The 19,915-nt window shown below is 43.5% G+C and overlaps 2 protein-coding genes across 2 annotated transcripts; one reads left to right on the top strand and one right to left on the bottom strand.

Annotated features, from left to right (window-relative positions):
• Positions 1 to 390: 390 nt before the first annotated feature.
• On the bottom strand, positions 391 to 7,932 carry COIL (coilin). Its single transcript, XM_032128964.1, has 7 exons — positions 7,649 to 7,932; positions 5,664 to 6,834; positions 5,257 to 5,343; positions 4,659 to 4,706; positions 3,935 to 4,010; positions 3,134 to 3,222; positions 391 to 2,634 (listed from the first exon to the last, which is right to left on the bottom strand). The coding sequence occupies exons 1-7, from the start codon at positions 7,897 to 7,899 to the stop codon at positions 2,545 to 2,547; spliced, it is 1,812 nt and encodes a 603-aa protein (XP_031984855.1). The 5' UTR covers positions 7,900 to 7,932; the 3' UTR covers positions 391 to 2,544.
• SCPEP1 (serine carboxypeptidase 1) lies at positions 7,883 to 18,270 on the top strand. Its single transcript, XM_032128965.1, has 13 exons — positions 7,883 to 8,048; positions 8,994 to 9,139; positions 10,002 to 10,091; positions 10,790 to 10,945; positions 11,406 to 11,480; positions 11,699 to 11,771; positions 12,700 to 12,737; positions 12,921 to 13,049; positions 14,499 to 14,583; positions 15,351 to 15,464; positions 16,109 to 16,246; positions 17,549 to 17,712; positions 17,839 to 18,270. Exons 1-13 carry the CDS (start codon positions 7,898 to 7,900, stop codon positions 17,902 to 17,904), a joined length of 1,425 nt encoding a protein of 474 aa, XP_031984856.1. The 5' UTR covers positions 7,883 to 7,897; the 3' UTR covers positions 17,905 to 18,270.
• The last annotated feature ends 1,645 nt before the right edge of the window (positions 18,271 to 19,915 follow it).

Genomic DNA, 19,915 nt, shown 5'->3' with positions numbered 1-19,915 from the left:
GTTGCACAGGTAACGTGGACTTGTACCTACATCAGCCTTGCAACACTCCTTCAGGACAAGCTCCAGAGGGGTTGTGTGTCACAGGGCTCTGAGTCACTGCTTAGTAACAGATACAGGTGCAGAAAGGCCAGTGGAGGCATTTGGAGCTGCTGGACTGTGACAGGAGCAAAAGTTCAGGGATCAGCTCTGTCATATCCTGGAGGGTGGAGGAGTTTGTAGGAGATGGGCACGGTGCCACAGGTTTACAGCGTGGGTGGGATGTGCTGATCAGGACCTTGTAACTGCTGCCAGAGGAAATGCAAACACCTGACAAGGGGTGGCTGACAGTGACTGCAAAGGAACATTCTTAGAGAGCTGTGCTGTGCAAGAGATGGGACCAAGGAGCAGATCTTAATGTTTGCATTTTTTATTTTTCCATAAGTGAACAAGCACCCTGGGCTTATCTGGACTAAGCCTCTATCATCTTTCAAAGACTCAGCACCTTCACTGTATTTTCTGCAGCACTCACATGGTATCAACCGATACAGACAAAGGTATCCAAATAAAAAGGGTAAATACACATCCTCACAATTGTAGCTTTTGCTTCTGGAGCATAGCACAGGATGTTTTGAGCTCAGATGAGCAGTTTAAGTTCCCCATTGTCAAAGAGGGCTTGATATTCTGGTTTTGAGGAAGCCCAACCACTCCTGTTGTCTGAGACAATAAAATTTTAACATAAAAATTTACTGCTAGCATTTAAATAGCTACTGAAGTTATTACTTTCTTTTGCTTGCAAATACCTGAGAACGTCCTGTGATTCTGAACTAAATCTAACCCTTTGCCCAGACACTGCACATTCAAAGTGCCCCACAGAGCCCAAGCAGGGCTTTAGAAGCACAGTGAGAGAAATTGTACCTTGTGTTCCTGCCCCCAGCAAAGGGGCTGGCGAGACAGGAAAGCCCCAGGGACAGAAAGACAGCAGTGAGGGTTTGTTTCACCACCTCCCTGTGGGATTCACATGCACATTGTCCCATCCCAGGTTCCTCAGAGCAGCCCCTAGGAGGTGGATGGGACAGGGAGGGCTCTCAGCAGCTCCCCTAGGCTGCCTTCCCTTGGTCTGATTTGAATTGGGCAGTGAAGCAGTAGCTTCACTCAAACTTGGTAACAATGGGTAAATAAAATTCAAGATTTTACTTTGTAAACATTGTCTCTCAGGGATGTATTTGTTTTCCAGCACCAGCTGTTTGGCACAGCCACAGTGACTCTGCATCCATTTAATTCATGGCCAAAATGCACAGTAGGCAATGGAACAAGAGGTGCTATGAAACACTTGCACTTAGCTTTTGCAACTTCCTAAGAATTAAAAAGTAACAATTTCCCTTAGAAAAACAGTCTTTCCATTAATCCCCACTGTCTGAGCGTGACTGTGCTGGTGTCTGACATCTTCTTCTCATCCAGTTTGCAAGAATAGCCACACATGAATCTAACTGAACTTTTCTCTTAAAAAACAAATCCTACCATGAAATAATGGCATCTGAAGAGAACCACAATACACAAATGAATTTTACTTGAATAAAAATGATTCCTTCACAAACAAGACATTTTAATATGGCTGATGGAAAAATGCACAGTATTTTAATGTATTCATGCACTAGGTCAGAGTACATGACAGCTAAACCATAATGCACAATTTTTAGGTGTTTGTTTGTATTTAGGGTTTGTTTTTTTCCATGCCTTCTCTGTAGGAGTCAACTACTCAGGGCAGGGATGATCCAAAACTGTAAGACTTGCCAAGGCTACAGAGGTACAAGGTGCCCCCTCAATGCTAATAATTGTTAGAGCTGTCAGCAGTGCCTTGACAGGACCTGATGACCCATTCTGCTGCTGGAAAGGGAAGAAGAAAGGCAGCACAGAAACTTCAGCACTTACAGGGCAAGAGGGTTTGGTCTAAAACAAAAAATAAAGGCTTTCAGAGGCTACACAGATTAACACAGTGGGACACAATTGTGCCAGGGGTTCATGTTATATTCCACTGGTTTTAAGTTGGCAGTTACCAGTACTATTTATCTGCCTCAAAATTATAGAAGCTTGAAATCCACAGGCTTTTCTGGACATTTCAGGTGAGCGCTTTAAGTAACTGCAAAGTCACAGCATTTGTATGATGCTTGGCAGCAGCAGAGGAAGAGTTCTGCACATCAACAATATTTATAATTAATTTTTAAATGAAAGTGACCCCTGGCAGTTATACAGCTCTAGCCAAACCCAGACATTTAGTTACTCGCAGTACAGGGTTGTGTTTTATCTTTTAATCAAACCAGTCCAGTTCTGTGGCTTGCTACAGTAGGATATAAATATTCAAACCCAACAGATCTATATTAGACTTCCTATAATAAACAAAGTTTTCATGTATTACATAAAAACATAGCCTAAGGGAAAAAAGTGGTTTTCTTCTGGCCTACTTCTTTTTAAGACAGTAATATCCACCAGTGCACCTGCCACCCTCAGAACCAGAAGGCAGCATTTCACAGAACAAATCTGTACAATTGTTCACATTTTTTTGACATCCTAGATGGTTCCATTTTCAATGCCGGATCCATTAACTGGAGGCTCCACAATCAGTCTTGGCTCTATCAGCGCATCCCAGCTTTCAGTTATCTGAAAACAAACCACAGGCAACACTTAACAGGTGCCAGCAATACCAGCAGATGCAATTTGTGTGCCATTATGCTTTTGCCTAGACCTGAACAACAGCACTAGCGAACCAAGATTTCAGCTCCTCCTGTGACTCACTGATCCTACTGATTAACCTCAACCTGCCTGCTGTCCTGGGTAAGGAAAGGTGCAGGTAAGAACAACAGCAATGAAATGAAAAGCTGGTAAGAAAGGATCTCTATGAGACATGATGTTGTTTATTAGCCAAAACAAGAAATTTGATGAGTGGCTGTGACCCCAGTTAGAGTAACATGCAAGAACTGATTTTTATGATGTAAACGTGCACACTCTTGCTAGAAAGGAACAATTATTTTTGCTTCCATTTATTTAAATTGGATGCACTATTACAAAGGGAATGCCCCTGAGGTGAATAGAGGCAGGAAGCAGGGCAGGTGTCAGCCCTGCAGAGCTGGTGACAGGGCTCAGAGCAGGCCTCACGTACCTTGGTGTCCTGAGGCACCGCGTACTCGATGAGCTCCACTCCGTCTGCAGACTGGTACACCAAGTCGAATTTCCCTGGCTCCTTAGCAACTGAAAAACCAAACAGCTCAACTAGCTACAAACCAAAGAAAGTTTAAATGTTTACCACAAAATCTGATCAAAACCACTTTGGTTTTGGGGTTTATTTTGGGGTTTTTTTTTGAGCTTGGTGTCTGGGTTAATAATTGTAACAAAAGATCTTCAAGTAAAACTGACTACTACACGCCAAAATTAAGGTAATTATCTGACTACTCCCATGAGAAAGTCAACAATATGTTGCTGAAATTTGAGAAAAATGCTCCTATGACAATTCACTAATTCTGGCTTAAATGGCAACTGGAGAATACAGAGTTTCAGAAACATTCATCATTTCAGGTCTCAGGAACTGCACCTTGTCATTGCAGGGACTCACTTCCACACCCACTGAAGACATACCATTATGACCTCACACTTCCTCTGTAGTTCCATAAAAGAATTTCTTTCAGAAAATGAAACCACAGTGAAGATGAGTTACTGACCACTCAAACTGACTGAAAATATTTATATTGTAAATACCCATGAGCATCCTTCAGTTCAACTAGCAAGGATTAGAACTTCTCAATTTAAATAGACTTTTGGGGGAGGGAGTGAGAAGGGGAGGGGTGTGTTGAGAATGAACCCAAGGAAGCTGGGAATACTCCTGACAGATGAAGTGTTCCTTGGGCTTTTGGTTTTCCAGGTGACAGCACATGACAACAAGCCCTTGGTGTCCCCAGGTACATACATTGTCCTGCTGATGTTGAAAGGATCTCAAGTTCAATCTGCTTTTTTTCAACATTCCAACTGATTATTTTCGCTTCCTTCACAAAGCAACAAGAAAGAATCAGGTAAGACACACTTCAGCACCGGATAACTATTCCATATTTACAACCAGTGTGCTATTTAATTGCTGCCAGAGGAAATAAGTATATTTAGCTATCAAATTTTCCAGTCTCCATGTATAAAATCTGCCAAGAATTAATGCTCAGCAATCTGTAACCACTGGCATCAATAAACCAGTTACTCATTGTCACCAACTTTGAAGTTTAAATCAGTACTTACCCAGAAACCAAGTTATTTGAAGTAGCAACAAAATTTTACTTGCACCAGTTTTAAGAACTTGCCTTGATTTCAAATAGCAGTAGACTCAAATACAACTACATTTTTCTACTTGAAGGTCTGCATTTTTTGTCATCTCTAAAATATTAATGATCATTAATAATCCTTGCAGTTGGTGGTTTGTTTTTTGGTTTGTTGTTTTTTTGGGGTTTTTTTTAATAACAGCTACACCTTTCAAATTTTCAATTAGTTTCAGCTTCTAGGGTTTTTGATTTTTACTGCTACACCAGCAATAGCCTGTGGAGTCAACTGGATGCAAAGAAAAACATTGCACAACCTCAAAATATTGAAGCCATACCTCACCTATCATAGTTCTTTGAGTGAATGAAGGGAGGAAAGAAAACCAGTACCTTATAGTCTGAAACTTCAGGACTGTAATTTTCACTTAGTTCCAGGCGCTGTTGAAAGAAATACAAGTAAGAAATTGTAACTTTCCCCAGTCTTTGATGATTCCACCTATATCCAGACACAGTTTCTTCAGCAAGAGAAAAGTGCAAGAGCCAAGTCTCCTACCCCTGGAATCCAATGCCAATCATATGACCCCAGGTAGACTTCCAGGACTCACTGCTCCAAAGGATTTACGTTCAGGTCAGGCTGTGTGAGGAGATATGGGAGATGGATCCCAGTCTCCTCAACTGCAAGGATTTCATTTTCATTTGCTCTTTTATTTTACACTGCAGTGTAATTATTTGTATGGTAAGATTTGCAATAACATTCACATGGAAAATCACATTGAAATGACAGCAGAGACAGCGTTTCTTGTGTTATACATAATACAGAAAGTCTAAAGAAATGCACTTAACTTTTGTATATGCTCCAAACATTTGTAAAAATCAAAGCTTTACAACGAGTGAATTTATTAGAGAAACTATTAGCTCAGAAACTTAAAAGTGGCTCAAATGAAGCAATTTTAATCTACTAACATTCAGTATTTCCAGAACTCTTTACCTTAAAAGCAATTCTTTCTCCCACTTGGGGTGGAGCAGCTAGAAGAGGTAACACACTATAGTCTCTCTTAGGAATCTCCACAGGATTCTGTGAAACAAAGAGTAACCCACTGATTTAAATACTGTATTAGTGAAAACAGAAGACAGTGTTCATGCTGTACGGATTGCAAGAAGCTCTGAGAAGAGTAAGGTACATGCTTTGTTTTTAGATATATGATACAATCACTTTATCGTTGTTTCACAAACACTTCCTCAGGCTGACAAGCGGAATTACAGTAAATAAAAGTTAAGATCAACCTTTATCCCACTAATGTATTTATGCTTTTATGAATTACTCTCATCCTATAGGTCCTTTGTACAGTTCAAGCTGCCAGAGAAAGGTGACCTCTGCCTGTGTCAGTCACTTACCTGGACAAGGACAGAAGTGTTTGTCACAGCTTCATTAAACTGCCTCTGTTTCTGGCCTTCACTGCTGTAGTTATAGAAGAAGCCAGGGTTTGCTCCTCTCCCATGGCCTTGGCCCCTCATCATCCCACGAAACCCACGGCCCCTAGGTCCTCTCCAGAAGTTATCCTCTCCTGTTCCACGCCCCCTTCCACGGCCTGGGCTGGCAAACGGTCCTTGGATACTGGCTGGCAACTGTTTAGTGCAGTTCCTCGCTATGGAATTACCCAGTCCAGCATCTGCCGCAGATTTTTTAATGACAAGTGTGTTTGAATCTGAACTATCAGAGTCTGAAGAGGAGCTCTTTGCTTTGGGAGCCTTGGTGCTGGCTTTTACAGCCACCACATGGTTTGGCACTGATTTTTCCTTTGCAGGGCTGTCTTGTGCTGGTATCACCTTCTCATCCTCTGTACTCGAGTCAGAATCTGAACTAGAGGACTGAGGTTTCTTAGCATTTTTTTTTATTGCAGTCTTAGTCTTTTCAATGTTAGACTTTACAGTCACTTTATTAGTTTTCACATCAGAACCTGAGGCAGCTTGGGATGTGTCTTTGGGAAGTGTCACCACTACAGGTTTATGGGAAGATTTATTTTCCTTTACATTTAATTCACTGCTGTCACTGTCAGATGATGTGCTGGAGGAATCTGAAGCTCCCACCCTCTTTTTCCTGGACTGTGTTGTGATCTTTTTTGTGCTATTTTTACCAGAATTTACAGAAAAGCTCTCATTTGCCCGTTCTAAAGCCATCTTTTCTGCAGCAACCTTTGTCTGCTTTTCGTCCTTCTTTTTTGTTGCCAACTGCTTCTCCCTCTCTGTCTTTTTCATCTTTTTAGAATGGACAGTAGACCTCTCTTCCTTACCTTCTGCAAGTCTATTTCTTCCACTAACTTCTTCCTTTCTTTTTCTTTTCGTGTACCTTTTTTGAGAGTCCCAAGTATCTACAGAGGTCTCTTCCCTAAAAGAGGAATACTCAAGGTTATGCTTCTCCTTTTTCTTTTTCCTTTTATGCTTGCCTTCATTCCTAGGGAATTCTTCCTCATCCTGCTTGTGTCTGTGCCTTTTTTTGTCTTCTTTTGTTGTAAAGCCATCATCTATCTCTTCATAATCATCTGCAATTATCTCTTCCAATTTTACTCTGTTACCAAAAAAAAAAAACCAAACAAAAGCCACTGTTCAGCATAATGAACACTCTTCCCTACATGTTCACAGCTCAGGCAAGTTCCTCTAGAGTGAAGCTGCTCCAGCTCTTCCCCAGACAGTCCGGAACCCTCCCCTGCAGACACAGGCTCCCATCTCCGGGAACATTTCCAACCGCTTGGCTCCCTCCAGCCCTTCTGGACATCCTGGGTTGTCTCAGGTGTTGGGAATCAGTGCCCGTGGACACCTGGCTCCCGCTCCACCGCCCAGGGAAGGGAGAGCTCAGTCCCCCACGGAGGCCCTGTCCCATCAAACCCACGAGGGGATTCACAGAATCCTAGAATGGGTCAGGTTGGAAAGGACCACAGTGGGTCATCTGATCCCACCTCCCTGCCCAGCCAGGGTCATCCCAGAGCACAGGGCACAGGGTTGTGTCCAGACAGCTCTGGAATATCCCCAGTGAGGAAGACTCCACACCCTCTCCGGACAATCTCTCCCAGCGTGCGGTCCCTGCACAGGGAAGAAGCTCTTCCTCATGGTCAGGTGGAACTTCCTGGGCATCAGTTCCTGCCCGTTGCCTCGTGTTCCATGGCTCGGCACCACCGGGGAGAACCCGGTCCGGCCTCTTGGCACCCCCTTTAGGTACTGATAGACACTGATGAGTTACGTGTGTGGGACTGACTCCCCGATCCCGCTGTCCTGATTCCAGTCCTATCTCTCTGTCCCAGTCCTGCTGCCCTGATCCCGGTCCGGATCCCGCTGTCCCTATCCCGGTCCCTATCCCGATCCCGCCGTCCCGGTCCGGTCCGTACCGCAGCGAGTCGTTGTCCCGCACCAGGCGCGCGCTCTCCGCGGGCGGCAGCAGCGCCCCCTCGAGGAAGAGGCTGAGGCGGGCGCGGCGGCTGAAGCCGAAGCGGTGGCGGATGAGGCTCAGCAGGTCGGTGACGAGCCGCGCCTGGCCCGGCTCCAGCAGCAGCCAGCACAGCGCGCAGCCCGGGCTGGCCGGCGGAGGGTGATCGAACACCAGCCGCAGCCGCACCGGGCCGGCGCCCGCCGCCATCATGGAGGAGGAGGAGGAAGAGGCGGAGGAGGCGGGCACGGGGGGCGGTGCCTTAGGGCGGGGCGGAGCCGGTCCCGTGACCGCGGGAGCTGAGGGAGCGATGTGGCTGCTCCGCGCTGGGACCGTGCTGTCCGTGCTGCTGCTGGCGACAGGTACGGGAAGGACGGGGCGGGGCGGGATGGGACGGGAGCAGGGCCTCCGGGCACGGCGCTCCTGTGTCCTGCGGCCGCTGCCGGGCAGGGCCGGGGCTGAGCCGCGGGAAATTCCGCTTGTCGGGGTGGCGGTCGGAGGGGACAGAGAGGTTGGCGGGAGTGCCGGCGGGAGTAGCAAAGCCTGGCCACCGCGGCTTGGAAGAGCCTTATCGCTCCTTCTCCAGTGCGCTGTTGCTATGAGATTAAGGGATGGGATGTCAAAGGTCTGTTCTGTGTCCGAGATGGACAGTAGACTGACCGCGTAAGGTCACCAGACTTTACTGACTTAAATGAGTTTAAATTATATTTTGGATCCCTTTAGAAGTGACCCTCTGTCTGTCTGCACCTGCTCTCCTTGGGGGCTGTGAAATGGTGTGGTCTCCGCAGACACCCAGATCAAAGTACTGGGATGAGCTCAGTTGATCGGATCATGGAGCCAATAATGCCAAGGCTGTCGGTTCGATCCCCATACGGGCCCGTTCACTAAAGGGTTGGACTCGATCCTTTTAGGTCACTTTCAACTCAGAATATTCTGTGATCCTTGTCGAAATTGTAGCTGGTGCGAGTTATTCCATTTGGGTTAGTGGGGCTGTTCCTTCAGTCCAGGCCTTGAAAACACTTCAAGAACAAATTATTCCAGCAATTGGGCTGTTATTCCGGCGGCAGCTCTAACGCCAGGCTCCGATAAGGAAGCGCTTAATTACACACTTCATTCATTGACGATAACTCAGCTGTGGGTGCGGGTGTAAGCACAGGCAGGTTTCTTATAGTAATTTTTTTAAATAGTAGTGGCACTTCTAATTATCACACCCAAGACTGAAATGTAGTGTTTTGGAACAAATCTGGTGAAAAGGCCAAAGCTGAGCCTTTTCACCTAGCTGATTGTTATTTTTATTTCCCCTCAAGGTGTAGTTCTGAGGCAGCCCCAAGAGCCCAAAGAGGTGTGGGGATATGTGGAGGTTCGGAACAAGGCCCACATGTTCTGGTGGCTCTACTATGCAAATAACCCAACCCAAGACTTCACAGAGTTACCTCTTATCTTGTGGCTTCAGGTAAGGTTTGGTGAGAGACACCTAACCAATAATTCTTTCAATCTACGCCTGGTTCAGTCTGATATCTGATATTGTGGAGCTGTACAGAAACAGGATTCAAAGCTGCCTGATTCTAAATGCCTTGCCTTGTGAATGAGGTGTTGGGGTTGGGAAAAACAAGGATGATTTCATTCTGCAGTTGTGGGGTGTCCTCAACTGCTCACCATCAAGTTCGATTGCAATAACAGAGCTTGTTCTTATCTTTCATACAACAGTAGTGATTTTTGTGCATTGTAGTTTCACAGCTCCTTTCCTGGGGAGTTTGAAGTCTAAACAATGTTCAGAGAGAGAGAGTAGATAAAGTAATCAGAGATTTAGGATGATTTCTAAATGGAAACAATCCCAGTTTGATAAAAGTGGTGGCATGTTCTTCACAGTACATTTCAGAAGTTAATGTTGAATAGAATCACTTGAGGACTTGGTGTTTTTCTTTCTGGGTTACTTCATCAGAGTGAAACCTACATGCTGATTAAACTAATGACTTGCAAAGCCCTGGTTAGCAGGTAGTTAACTTTTGCACTCCATATTCAGGAAATAAGGTTTTGAAACTGTGCTCACATAGCAGGCAGCTCACCAGAAACTCTCACAAGTAGGGTGACTGCTTCTCTGTTGAATTCTTGCTTTCAGAAATGGCATGTGTGTGCATAACCGAAGACCATGAGGAACAGAGCCTGCTCTGCAAATTAATGTGTAGTGTAAAAGCTGGTTTTAAAAATTTGCAATCTGTTGTTCTACTTACTGGCTGGCTGGTATTTTTCTTCCATCTGTCATATCTATGCCATGCTGCCTTTTAACGTCTTTGTCATTTGGTATTTCCCTGCAGGGAGGTCCAGGAGCTTCAGGCTGTGGATATGGGAACTTTGAAGAGATTGGTCCATTAGACAAAGAAATGAAACCAAGAAATACAACCTGGGTACAGTAGAGAGTTCAGCTTCTAACTACTAATTGCAAATGTTTATTTGCTTGCGTAAGCTGATGATCGCTACGCAAAAAAACACAGAACAGTTTTTCATCTAAAGTTCAGTAGAACTATAATATTTCAAGTTAATATATTCTGGTTAATAAATTAGTTTATAGGAATAGCCTTGTTTAGAACTGAGGTATAGACATATTAATTTGATTTGACGAAGTATATCTGTTCTTCCATGAAATTGTGAAATGCAGATGTCTGGGAAACAGAGCAGGGAAATTGTAGAAAGTGTTATTTCAGATCACAGCTTCGTTGTGTGCAGTCACAGAGCTTTTTCTGGATGGCTGGCAGTGTAAAACCTGTGGCTTGTAATTACAGGTCCAGTAAGGGAAAACAAATTACAGCTGCCTGTGAAGGTGGAAGTTTAATTAGTGCAATATATTTGTGCTCTGAGCTACCAATAGTCTGAATTACTCCAGAGTTCCCTAGGTGACCTGCCCCACGATCACTGGGACTTTTTGGGTATATTTCTGCTTGCAGATTGGGCAAATTGAAGTTCTTTATGTTGCACCTAATTTTTCTGCAAGTTTTTTCAGGTCTAGGGATTTGCTGGCTCAGTTAATCATTTGTGCCATCAAAACTAAGTTTTTTTGTTGGTTCTGAACTGAGGTTTTATACAAACCTTCCTTCTGCTTCTGCAGTTGCAGGCAGCCAGTATCTTGTTTGTGGATAATCCTGTGGGCACTGGATTCAGTTATGTGGATGATTGTAGCTTGTTTGCCCAAAACCTTACTACAGTAGTTTCTGATATGATGGTTTTTCTTGGAGAATTCTTCAAGTGTAGAGCAGAATTCCAGGTAAGTGATTTGAATTCTTGTTTATCGTTGTATTTTTTCTTTGCTTTTAAATAGAATTCAAAAAGAATTAGGGAACAGACTTCCAGATGGGCAGTGTTGTGCTGCTGGGTAGTGTTTGGTGCAGGTATAACCACTGTCTTATTTGCCACATTTCAGAAGTTGTATCTTGAATTTGGGGTTAGTTAGATAAGCATTGGGGTGGATTATTGTATGTTGAGTGATCCAAGCAGCATATATAGGATCACATCTGCTTATAGTTCTAAAAAACTTTAGAACCAACCCCAGAAAATCCCTAGGATGTTATGGAAACCTTATGTGCAGCTTAAAATAGAAAAACATTAAGTGTTTGATAGTTGGAGGTGAACAGCTAGTGCCTGGATCCTGTGGGATGTGGGAGATGGTTGGAGGTATCTTCTTCCCTCCACCCAACGAGTTCCTTGTGTGGCTTTTCTCTCCTCAGACCATCCCATTCTACATATTCTCTGAATCTTATGGAGGTAAAATGGCTGCTGGGGTTGCTTTAGAGTTGCACAAGGTAAGTATTTGGAGCATATAGTTCACTTTTCACTTTAAAACCTGGGGTTCTACAAGTACTTTCATTTTCTGGAATACACTGTCCCTATTGCCTAATTCACAATGCTACTTACTTTTTTCACTTAGAGAAAACTGATTCTAGAGTAATGAATAGCTAATTAAAATTTGATTCTTGGTTTGATTTTTTGCTTTGTTTTGTTTTTCCTCTTATTCACAAAGGCTGTTCAAAAAGGGACCATAAAGTGCAATTTTAGGGGGACTGCTCTTGGAGACTCATGGATTTCTCCTTTGGGTACGTCTAAACTCCTCAGACTGTGGATGATTTGTTGTTGTTGTTTTGTTTTGTTGGTTGTTGTAATAATTCCATGAGTGCCTAAAGTCAAAAATGCCATCCCTGCCTTAAGTGAATTAACTCTCTAGTGAGTCTGGTAAATCAAAAAGTAATACTTGGCCTTGCAAGCTGTGACTGAAGAATCTCCCTTTAGAATGTATCTAGATTAAGAGAAGTCAGAGAGCAAGGTCAGTGAGGAGCACACTTGCATCTGAAGTGGAGGGATGGTGAAATGTCCCTACACATCTCCACAGCCTTTGAGGTGTTTTGTAAGAGTCCTGCACTTAAATGTGGCCACCAAATGACTCACAAGGCTGCAAGTGGGATTTGTGTCTGGTGGAGGACAAAAAGCAAATGAAAGGGCTCTTGGTCCTTCAGTGGGATTGGCAAGGGCAGGCTTCACAGATTCCCTGCAGCACAGGACAATACCAAACAAACTCTTATCTGCCTGCCATCAGCTGATCCTTGAGAATTTACAAACAAACCTGTTATAAAGCAGATTTGTTTTATAACTCAATTTTTCCCTTGTGACTTTTCAAACAGATCAGTTTTGATAATTCCCATCCTCTTGTTAGACCTCTGCCCATGTTCTGGCAGTGTGCTGCAATGCTGGGTGGATAATATTTTGGTAAAAATATGTTGGTTGCTTTAAATAAATTTCACTGGTTAATTCATAGGGGGTTAATGTTGTTGCAGGATTTGTAAAGAATCTGCTCTGTGGTACATAACCTTAGGGTTAAACTGAGCTGACTGTACCTTTTTATTGATTAATTCATCTCCATTTATTTTTCTCATAAATATTGTTGCCCCAGTAAAGGAAAAGTAAGTTAAACCTTATGTCAAAGATTGATTGTCAATTTGATGTCTCAAATCTGTTCTGTTTGTTTAGACTCTGTGCTGTCCTGGGGGCCCTACCTTTACAGCACTGTAAGTACCTTCTTAATCTCTTGGTCCTCACCTGATCCCTTGTGCTGCCATACAGTACAAATGGGTGTTGAATCTTAAGATTACCTCTTGGCCTGAATAAAACCTTGAAAGCATGGAGGCTGTTAGCAATAAATTGATGTGGAATTGTAATTAAAGATGTCCTTCATTGTGTTTGTCTTCCAGTCTCTCCTTGATGATAATGGTCTAGCAGAGGTGACTGCTGTTGCCAAAGAAATAATGGATGCAATAAATAAAAATCAATATGGGCTGGCCACTGAGCTCTGGGGCAAGGCTGAAGGTGTCATTGAAGAGGTGAGATCTTTGACTAACATTAAGAACTAACTGCTGCTTGGGGAGGCGCACGATTTCAAGTTATCCTTGAGCGTTGAGCTGGCATGAATTCTCCAACCCTCTGCCCAGTCATTTTTGCCAGGTTTTTTTTTATCCCAGTGCTGATACAAAGGAGTGTTTGCTATGCCCCACCGTGTGAGTGACAGAAGTGGGCAGGACTGCCCTTGTGGTCTTCCAGTATTGCATTGAGGTTTCAGCATTTAACTAGTCCTCTTGATTCCCACAGTTTCAAATTAAATAAGGTATATCTTCTGGAAAGCTTTGAATATTGAACACTGCATCCAGCAAGACACAAATTTCAAGTTAAGCACACATCTCTGTTTGAAGAACTAAAATAGGATGGAAAGGAACCTCAAGTTATGGTCTGTTACTGTGGCACTGCATCTCATTACTTAGAAAGTTCCAGCATTTGCTTTTGTTTCTCCTGTTAAAAGGTTGCTCCAAAATCTCATTCTTTGTTACAGCTCATTCTTTAGTACATGTAAGACTCTGGCTTCCTTGGACAGAAAGGCTAATCTGGAACCACTTCCTTTTTTTGCTCTTGTTTTTGGAGTTGTTTTTGTTGTTATTTTTTAAAATTTCATAGCTGACAGTGCCTTGCACATAGGTGGTTTCACTTCTTGCTGTTTGGAAGGAACTTTTGGTTCCTGTTTTACTTTTCAAATCAACTTGGCTTCTCCCCTCAGTTGTGATGGTGCTGGCGGGTGAAGGCACTGCAGTTCTTCTGGGATTGCTGTTGTGAGATGATTTCTTACCTAAGCATCAGAACTTTAAAAACTCAAAAATCAAGTAAAGCAGGACTTCAAGAATCTGGAGTAACTTCTCTAATGGCAACACTGCTTGCATTTGTCCTTGGATGCAGGCAGCCTCTGTCAGCTCCATCAGAGCTGCCAATCTGCAATGTTTGGGCACATCCAGCTGCCAGCAGTTCCAGCAGAGGGGTGGCTCATACCCATCACCACGTTTTCAAGGAAGCATTTTAGATTTTGGAGGCTTGTAGGTTGAAAGGATGTTGAGCAAGAGCAGCACCAGACTAGACCTGGCAGTAGGGGCTGTCTGAAAGCATCACCTGGCACTGCAGCTCTCTGTCATGAGTAATGCAGGGTAAGGCTTCCTGTAGCTTCACCTCTGCTTCAGAGGAGTAAATAACATCTCTGGCACAACCCATGTGTGAATGATACAGACTTGAGGAATCTCTTTCCCACTTCTCAAAGCAAATATAGAGCTAAAGTTTTACCACAAGTATCTTCCTGGTGTGCAGGTAAATTGGCAGGTCACAGGGTCCTTTATTTAGGATTTACTTATCTCTTTTTTTTTTTTTTTTTTTCTTTTATTCTTTTCAGGAAACACTGTTCCTCATACCTGAGAAATGTTTTTATTAGTGTTACTGAAATTATCTTGTGTTTTCAGAACACAGACAATGTGAACTTTTATAACATCTTGACTAAGGAGGTTCCAGAAGTGAAATCAGATGAACAAGAAAATCTCCATCTCAGTAAGTTGTATTTAAATACTTGAACTCCTGAAGTCCTGTGTTTCCATTCACATACCTTCAACTTTGGCAGTGGAAAGAGCCTCAATGTAGCACATCCTTAAAATGGATGTTGATATTCTCCCAAGCAGAACTTGTTTGCTGTTGCATAAATTGAGACAGATAGGAATGTGGAACAACCCTATAGATGACACCTCCACCTATACATCCTGCACAGATTACAGCAAGGAAGCAGTCAGTATAATTGCAACATCATTTTATGACCTTTTAAGTTACTTCCTCTTACTGTCTTTCATTTCTGTCTTTACAACAGGACACAAAAATGTCTCATCAGTATAAACAGTCTGATTAGACTCTTGCTCCACAGTTTTTTTTGTATCAATGTGAAAAACACATGTGTAGAGTTTCTTTCAAGCTCTTTTCTGTTGTCTTCATAAGGGAAGGTGCAGTTAACTCCTGAAAGTAAAATACTGCAGTTCAAAAATAACTGGTCTGTTGAGAAGAGTCAAGTGGTTAAAGCAGAAGCTGATGCCCAGAAAAAGTGCAGAGTTAGGCAAAAGTAGGAACGGATGGGTTCTTCCTGTATCATCCTGCCTTAAATAAGGGTTTACTTCAGTGGTTTCTAGTAAAAGCAAGCAAATTGCTCTCTGTGGTGGTGCATTTTCATTAGAAAAAGGTTTGTTGGCTATGACTGATACTGAAAATTGTTATCTGTGCAGGATGGGGTCTTAAACGTGCCACTGATCAAAGTGTGTTCTCTCTTTTCTCAGTGCGGCTTTACCAGCGCCATGTCAGAAAAATGCATCAGAGCAGCCTCGATGAGCTGATGAATGGGCCCATCAGAAAGAAGCTGATGATCATTCCTGACTGTGTGAAGTGGGGAGGTACTTTCCTGTCTGCTAGTGTGCACCTGATGAGTCCATTACCGCTGTTTACAATACTGCATCTTGTAGGAAAATACTCTGACAACTGGTTACATTCAATTGTCGTTACCCATGGGGCTAAGAAGGGGGCTTGTTCTCAGAAATGAAGATGTCATGGGGCAGGCCTGTGGGCAGATGTGGTTCTGGTTCTGATTCTGCTGCTTGTATCTATTTTTAGCCAAGTAACTGAAAATACAGGGGGAGGGAGGAAGATCCTCTGTATTTTAGCAACTGGTTTTTGTCTGTCATGCAATCTTGCTGAAATTCCTGTCAGCTTTTCTCTGCCAGAAGTCTGGTGTCATGTAATGACGTATCATATGGAGGAGAGGGTGTAAACAGAAAGGAAGGCTTAAAGGACTGATGCCAGCACCCTGTGTGTAAATAGGAGCTGGAAGCTACAGCCCTGTCTGTGAGTTCCAGTGGGAGCACAGCTGCTCTCTGGTTCTCTGGTTCCTTAAACTGATAAATCACTGGTGCCACTTTGGGCTAGGACTGTTTTATATGCAGCTGTGAACTCCATTTTAGAACCTTTAGCCTATGCCTCTATCCCAGCTTCAGAATGACATCCTTCATCACTTAAATTTTGTCTTTCTGGTTCCAACCAGGTCAGTCCAGACAGGTCTTCAAGAACATGGCTGAGGACTTCATGAAACCTGTCATTGATATTGTTGATCAGCTTTTGGCAGCCAATGTCAGTGTTACAGTCTATAATGGGCAGCTGGACCTCATTGTTGACACCATGGGTAAGGAACTTCTTGAGTGGGGGTGGAAACAGAACCTGTGATGAGTAGAATGTGGAGCTGTCAGTATATTGGTACCTAGATTTCTCCAGTCTCCTGTGCAAAACTCTTATCTAACTAGCAATGCTTAAATACTACAGTCATAAATGAGCAGCACTTAGGATGTTTTGCTTATTTCCTTCTGAGAGAGGCAAATCCTTTACCTTCATTATACTGTTGAGAAATGGATCTGCAACATCACTAATTGCTTGTTTCAGTGATGCTAATAATTCACTTAATCCTCCTGGATAGACACATAGATGTGCATGTGTGTATGCTCATTCATAGGCAAAGAATGCTGGTAATTAATGAGGGAGGATGCAGTGGAAGAGTGATCACACCTGCTCTCAGTGTAGGTTCCTGCACATGTTGGGCTTTGTTTGCTGCTTGCAAGATGCTGGTTTAGTCCAAGGGCAGTTCGGGAGCCAGGCCAAGTGATGCTGAAGCGCCTCACAAGGCTGCTGTGCTCCCTTCCACCAGTCTTTTCTCACTGACTCCACAAACACCTTCCTATGTTGTGAAAGGTTTTATTCTTTGTCTGTCTCTGCCCACTTAGATATTCAGATGCCCTTCATGAACAACACAGCAATTCATAAATCCAGGAAACAGAGTATTTAGGCTGTCAAAACAGATTAGCAGTTAGTAGTGCTCCAGTTTATCATGTTTTGGTCTAAAATTGAGCTGTAGTTAACATGTAAATTCTTCCAGTAGTTCACAGGTAGGCTAAAGCTTTGTCCCCCTTGGAGTCCTGGAATTGATCTTGTTGCTGTCTTGACCTCCACCTTCTCTAGCAGCACCTGGAAACAGAAAGCCTTTCCAGTCTCCCCTCAATGAGTGTCTAACAAATAGAGAAATAGTGCCTCTTCTGATTTCCAGGAGGGGGACTTGGTATGGCTGATCCTTCTCCATGGCAGGACATTCAAGGTGTTTGAGGTGCAAAGCGAAATATGTTGGAATTTCTAGGGCTGCAGAGCCTCCAAGAAGCACATGTTCAACTTTAGCAATCCTAAGTCCATTTCATACATACCTTCACTGTTTACTTATTCCCTTCTTCCCACCATTGGTTTGTTTCAGTTTGTCCTGAATTTCTATAGGCATAACAAAATTGTTTTTAGGATCTGAGCACACAGACTCTGTGCTAACTCTGCTGTACTGGTATCCAGTACAGTGGGCATCCAGCTGAACTGGCCTCCCAAGCTGCTGTGGAACCAACTTATCAGTAATTACCAAGTATTAGTAATCAATCCTATCTCTTATCTCCAACAGGCCAGGAGGCATGGATCCGGAAACTGAAATGGCCTGACTTGGACCAGTTCAGCCAGAAGAGGTGGAAGGCACTGTATGTGTCTCCAGCATCCACTGAGACAGCTGCTTTCCACAAGGCCTATGAGAACTTGGCTTTCTTCTGGATTCTCAAGGCTGGGCACATGGTAAATAATAAAGTCCTTGGGGTGGAATCAGCAAGAAGACAGAAGATGTGTGTGTAGCTGCTGTCTGAGCACCTGCTGTCTTCTTCCTTATAGCAGCTGCTTATTCTATGCTTTTCTCTGTGCTAGGTACCAGCTGACCAAGGAGAGATGGCACTCAAAATGCTCAGGATGGTGACCCAGCAGCAGCACTAGGGGAGGGGAGGTCAGCTGGTCTGGCTTCCTGCCCAGCACCAGGGCACTGGAGGAGTGTGAGTCCAGGATCCTAAGCCAAAGGAGGCACAGTGGCTGTTTGGACACACAGCCTTCCTCATCTTTCTGATACTGTGCACAAGTGCTTGTGGAAAGGCATTTTTTTTCCTTGAATGAGTTACCACTTTTTAATTTTTAAGCTGTGATTTGCTGCCTTAACACTGTTCGTAAGTGACTCTTCCAGAGGGAAGTCCCCTGTCATAAAGAACAAGCCCTGAACCTTTGCCTTGGAAGGATTTTGTGCTCTTGCCCTTCCCTGAATGCTCCCTTGTCTGTTTGCACACCAAGAGTAAAACTGATTTGACTTGATTTACTTTGTGTTCCTCTGGGAGAGCTGACCTGCTTCATGAGGCTGTGGAATGTTCCTTCCTTTGTCTTCAGGCTTCTGCTTGAGTCACCTGGCTGCATTACAAGCTGAAGACATGGAAATGCCAGGACAGAGAGGACCTGCCGTAGAGGAATCACAGTCCATCTCATCTTGCTGAGGTGCCTGAATTAGGATCCAGGATTCTTCAGACTTCCTGTGCTATGGAGAGAGAAGAACATCCCACAGAGGAGGATTTGACCATTTTCATCTGAATCTTGTTTTCATTCTTCTTAATGCCCATTACTCAAACTTTGCCTTTAGCCTCAACACCTGAAGCACATCCAGCAGGAATTCCTGCTTTTCTGTATCCTGAAGCAGAAGGTCTGTTAATACCCTCTTGTTATACCAAAGAGTCCCAACAGACAGAAACCTCTTAAAACCTTCTGGGTTTAGCCTGGGGAGTGGAAAGGAGCATTATTTGAGCAGTAACAGCATAATTCTGAAAGACGATAGGAGTGTTTAAAGGAAGGATATACAAAATCTTGATCCATGTCTTTTAGAGATTTTTTTAAGTCTTGCAGAGACCTATTATTTTGCAACATTTATTTTTATAATGCATAGTCAAGAAGAGACTTGGTCAGACATCATTTGACTTTTGCTATGGAGCATGAAGTAGTTGTTTTTTATTGGTGTCCGATAGGAGGCACAACAGCTCCTTCCAACTGTCAGAATCCTAAGTAAATAGCAATCTCTCAATTACTCTAGCCACTGAAACTGTCATGAAATACCTGATAGCACTGTCTTAGCAAGAACTGAGGCACAATGCTGTGTGAACACACATGCAATCACCCAGTAGCTGCACTACTGGCGCCTAATAATTGCTTTTCTTTTTGTGTTCCCTTCTTGTATTCTTGAGAACTTTAGCAATGCAAATCCAGATTTGGTTTTTTAAATGCTTTTTTCAATAAATAGGTCTAATTCATCTCTCTTCAGCATCACATTGATTTCACTGCTTGAAAATGACATCTTTTCTGTTTTGGCTTTTAGATGAACAAGAGGAGGTTGCTACCAGTGTGTAAATTTGCTTATCTGCATTCCAGGAATATTTTTAAATAATTTGCCAAGCAAATCAATATGTTTTTGCCTGGGTAATGTGCTGGTTTGGGCTGGGATAAAGTCAATTTTCTTCCTAGTAGATAGTGTGGGCTATGTTTTGGATGTGTACTGGAGACAGTGTTGATAACACAGGGTTGTTTTAGTTGTGGCTGAGCAGTTCTGGCAAGGCCTTTTCTGCTCTCACCAGACCCCACTAGTGAGGGGCCTTTTGGGAGCACAAGGAGTTGGAGGGAACACAGCCAGGACAGCTGACCCTCACTGACCCAAGGGATGTCCCAGACCAGGTGGTGTCATGCTCAGCTGGGGGAGAAGAAGGAAAGGGGGGACCTTGGGAGTGATGCCATTTGTCTCCCCAAGTAACTGTGGCATGTGATGGAGCCCTGCTTCCTTGGAGACAGCTGCACACCTGCCTGCCCGTGGGACGTGGTGAATGAATTCCTTGTTTTTATTTGCTTGTTGCCTATTAAACTGTCTTTATTTCAACATACGAGTTTTCTCCCTTTTACCCTTAAGTCTCTCCCCCTTCCGTCT

Source organism: Corvus moneduloides, chromosome 19 (assembly GCF_009650955.1).
Source record: "Corvus moneduloides isolate bCorMon1 chromosome 19, bCorMon1.pri, whole genome shotgun sequence".
NCBI classification, from domain to species: domain Eukaryota; kingdom Metazoa; phylum Chordata; class Aves; order Passeriformes; family Corvidae; genus Corvus; species Corvus moneduloides.
Note: the sequence above shows the minus strand (reverse complement) of the source record. Positions and strands in the feature narration are given on the sequence as shown.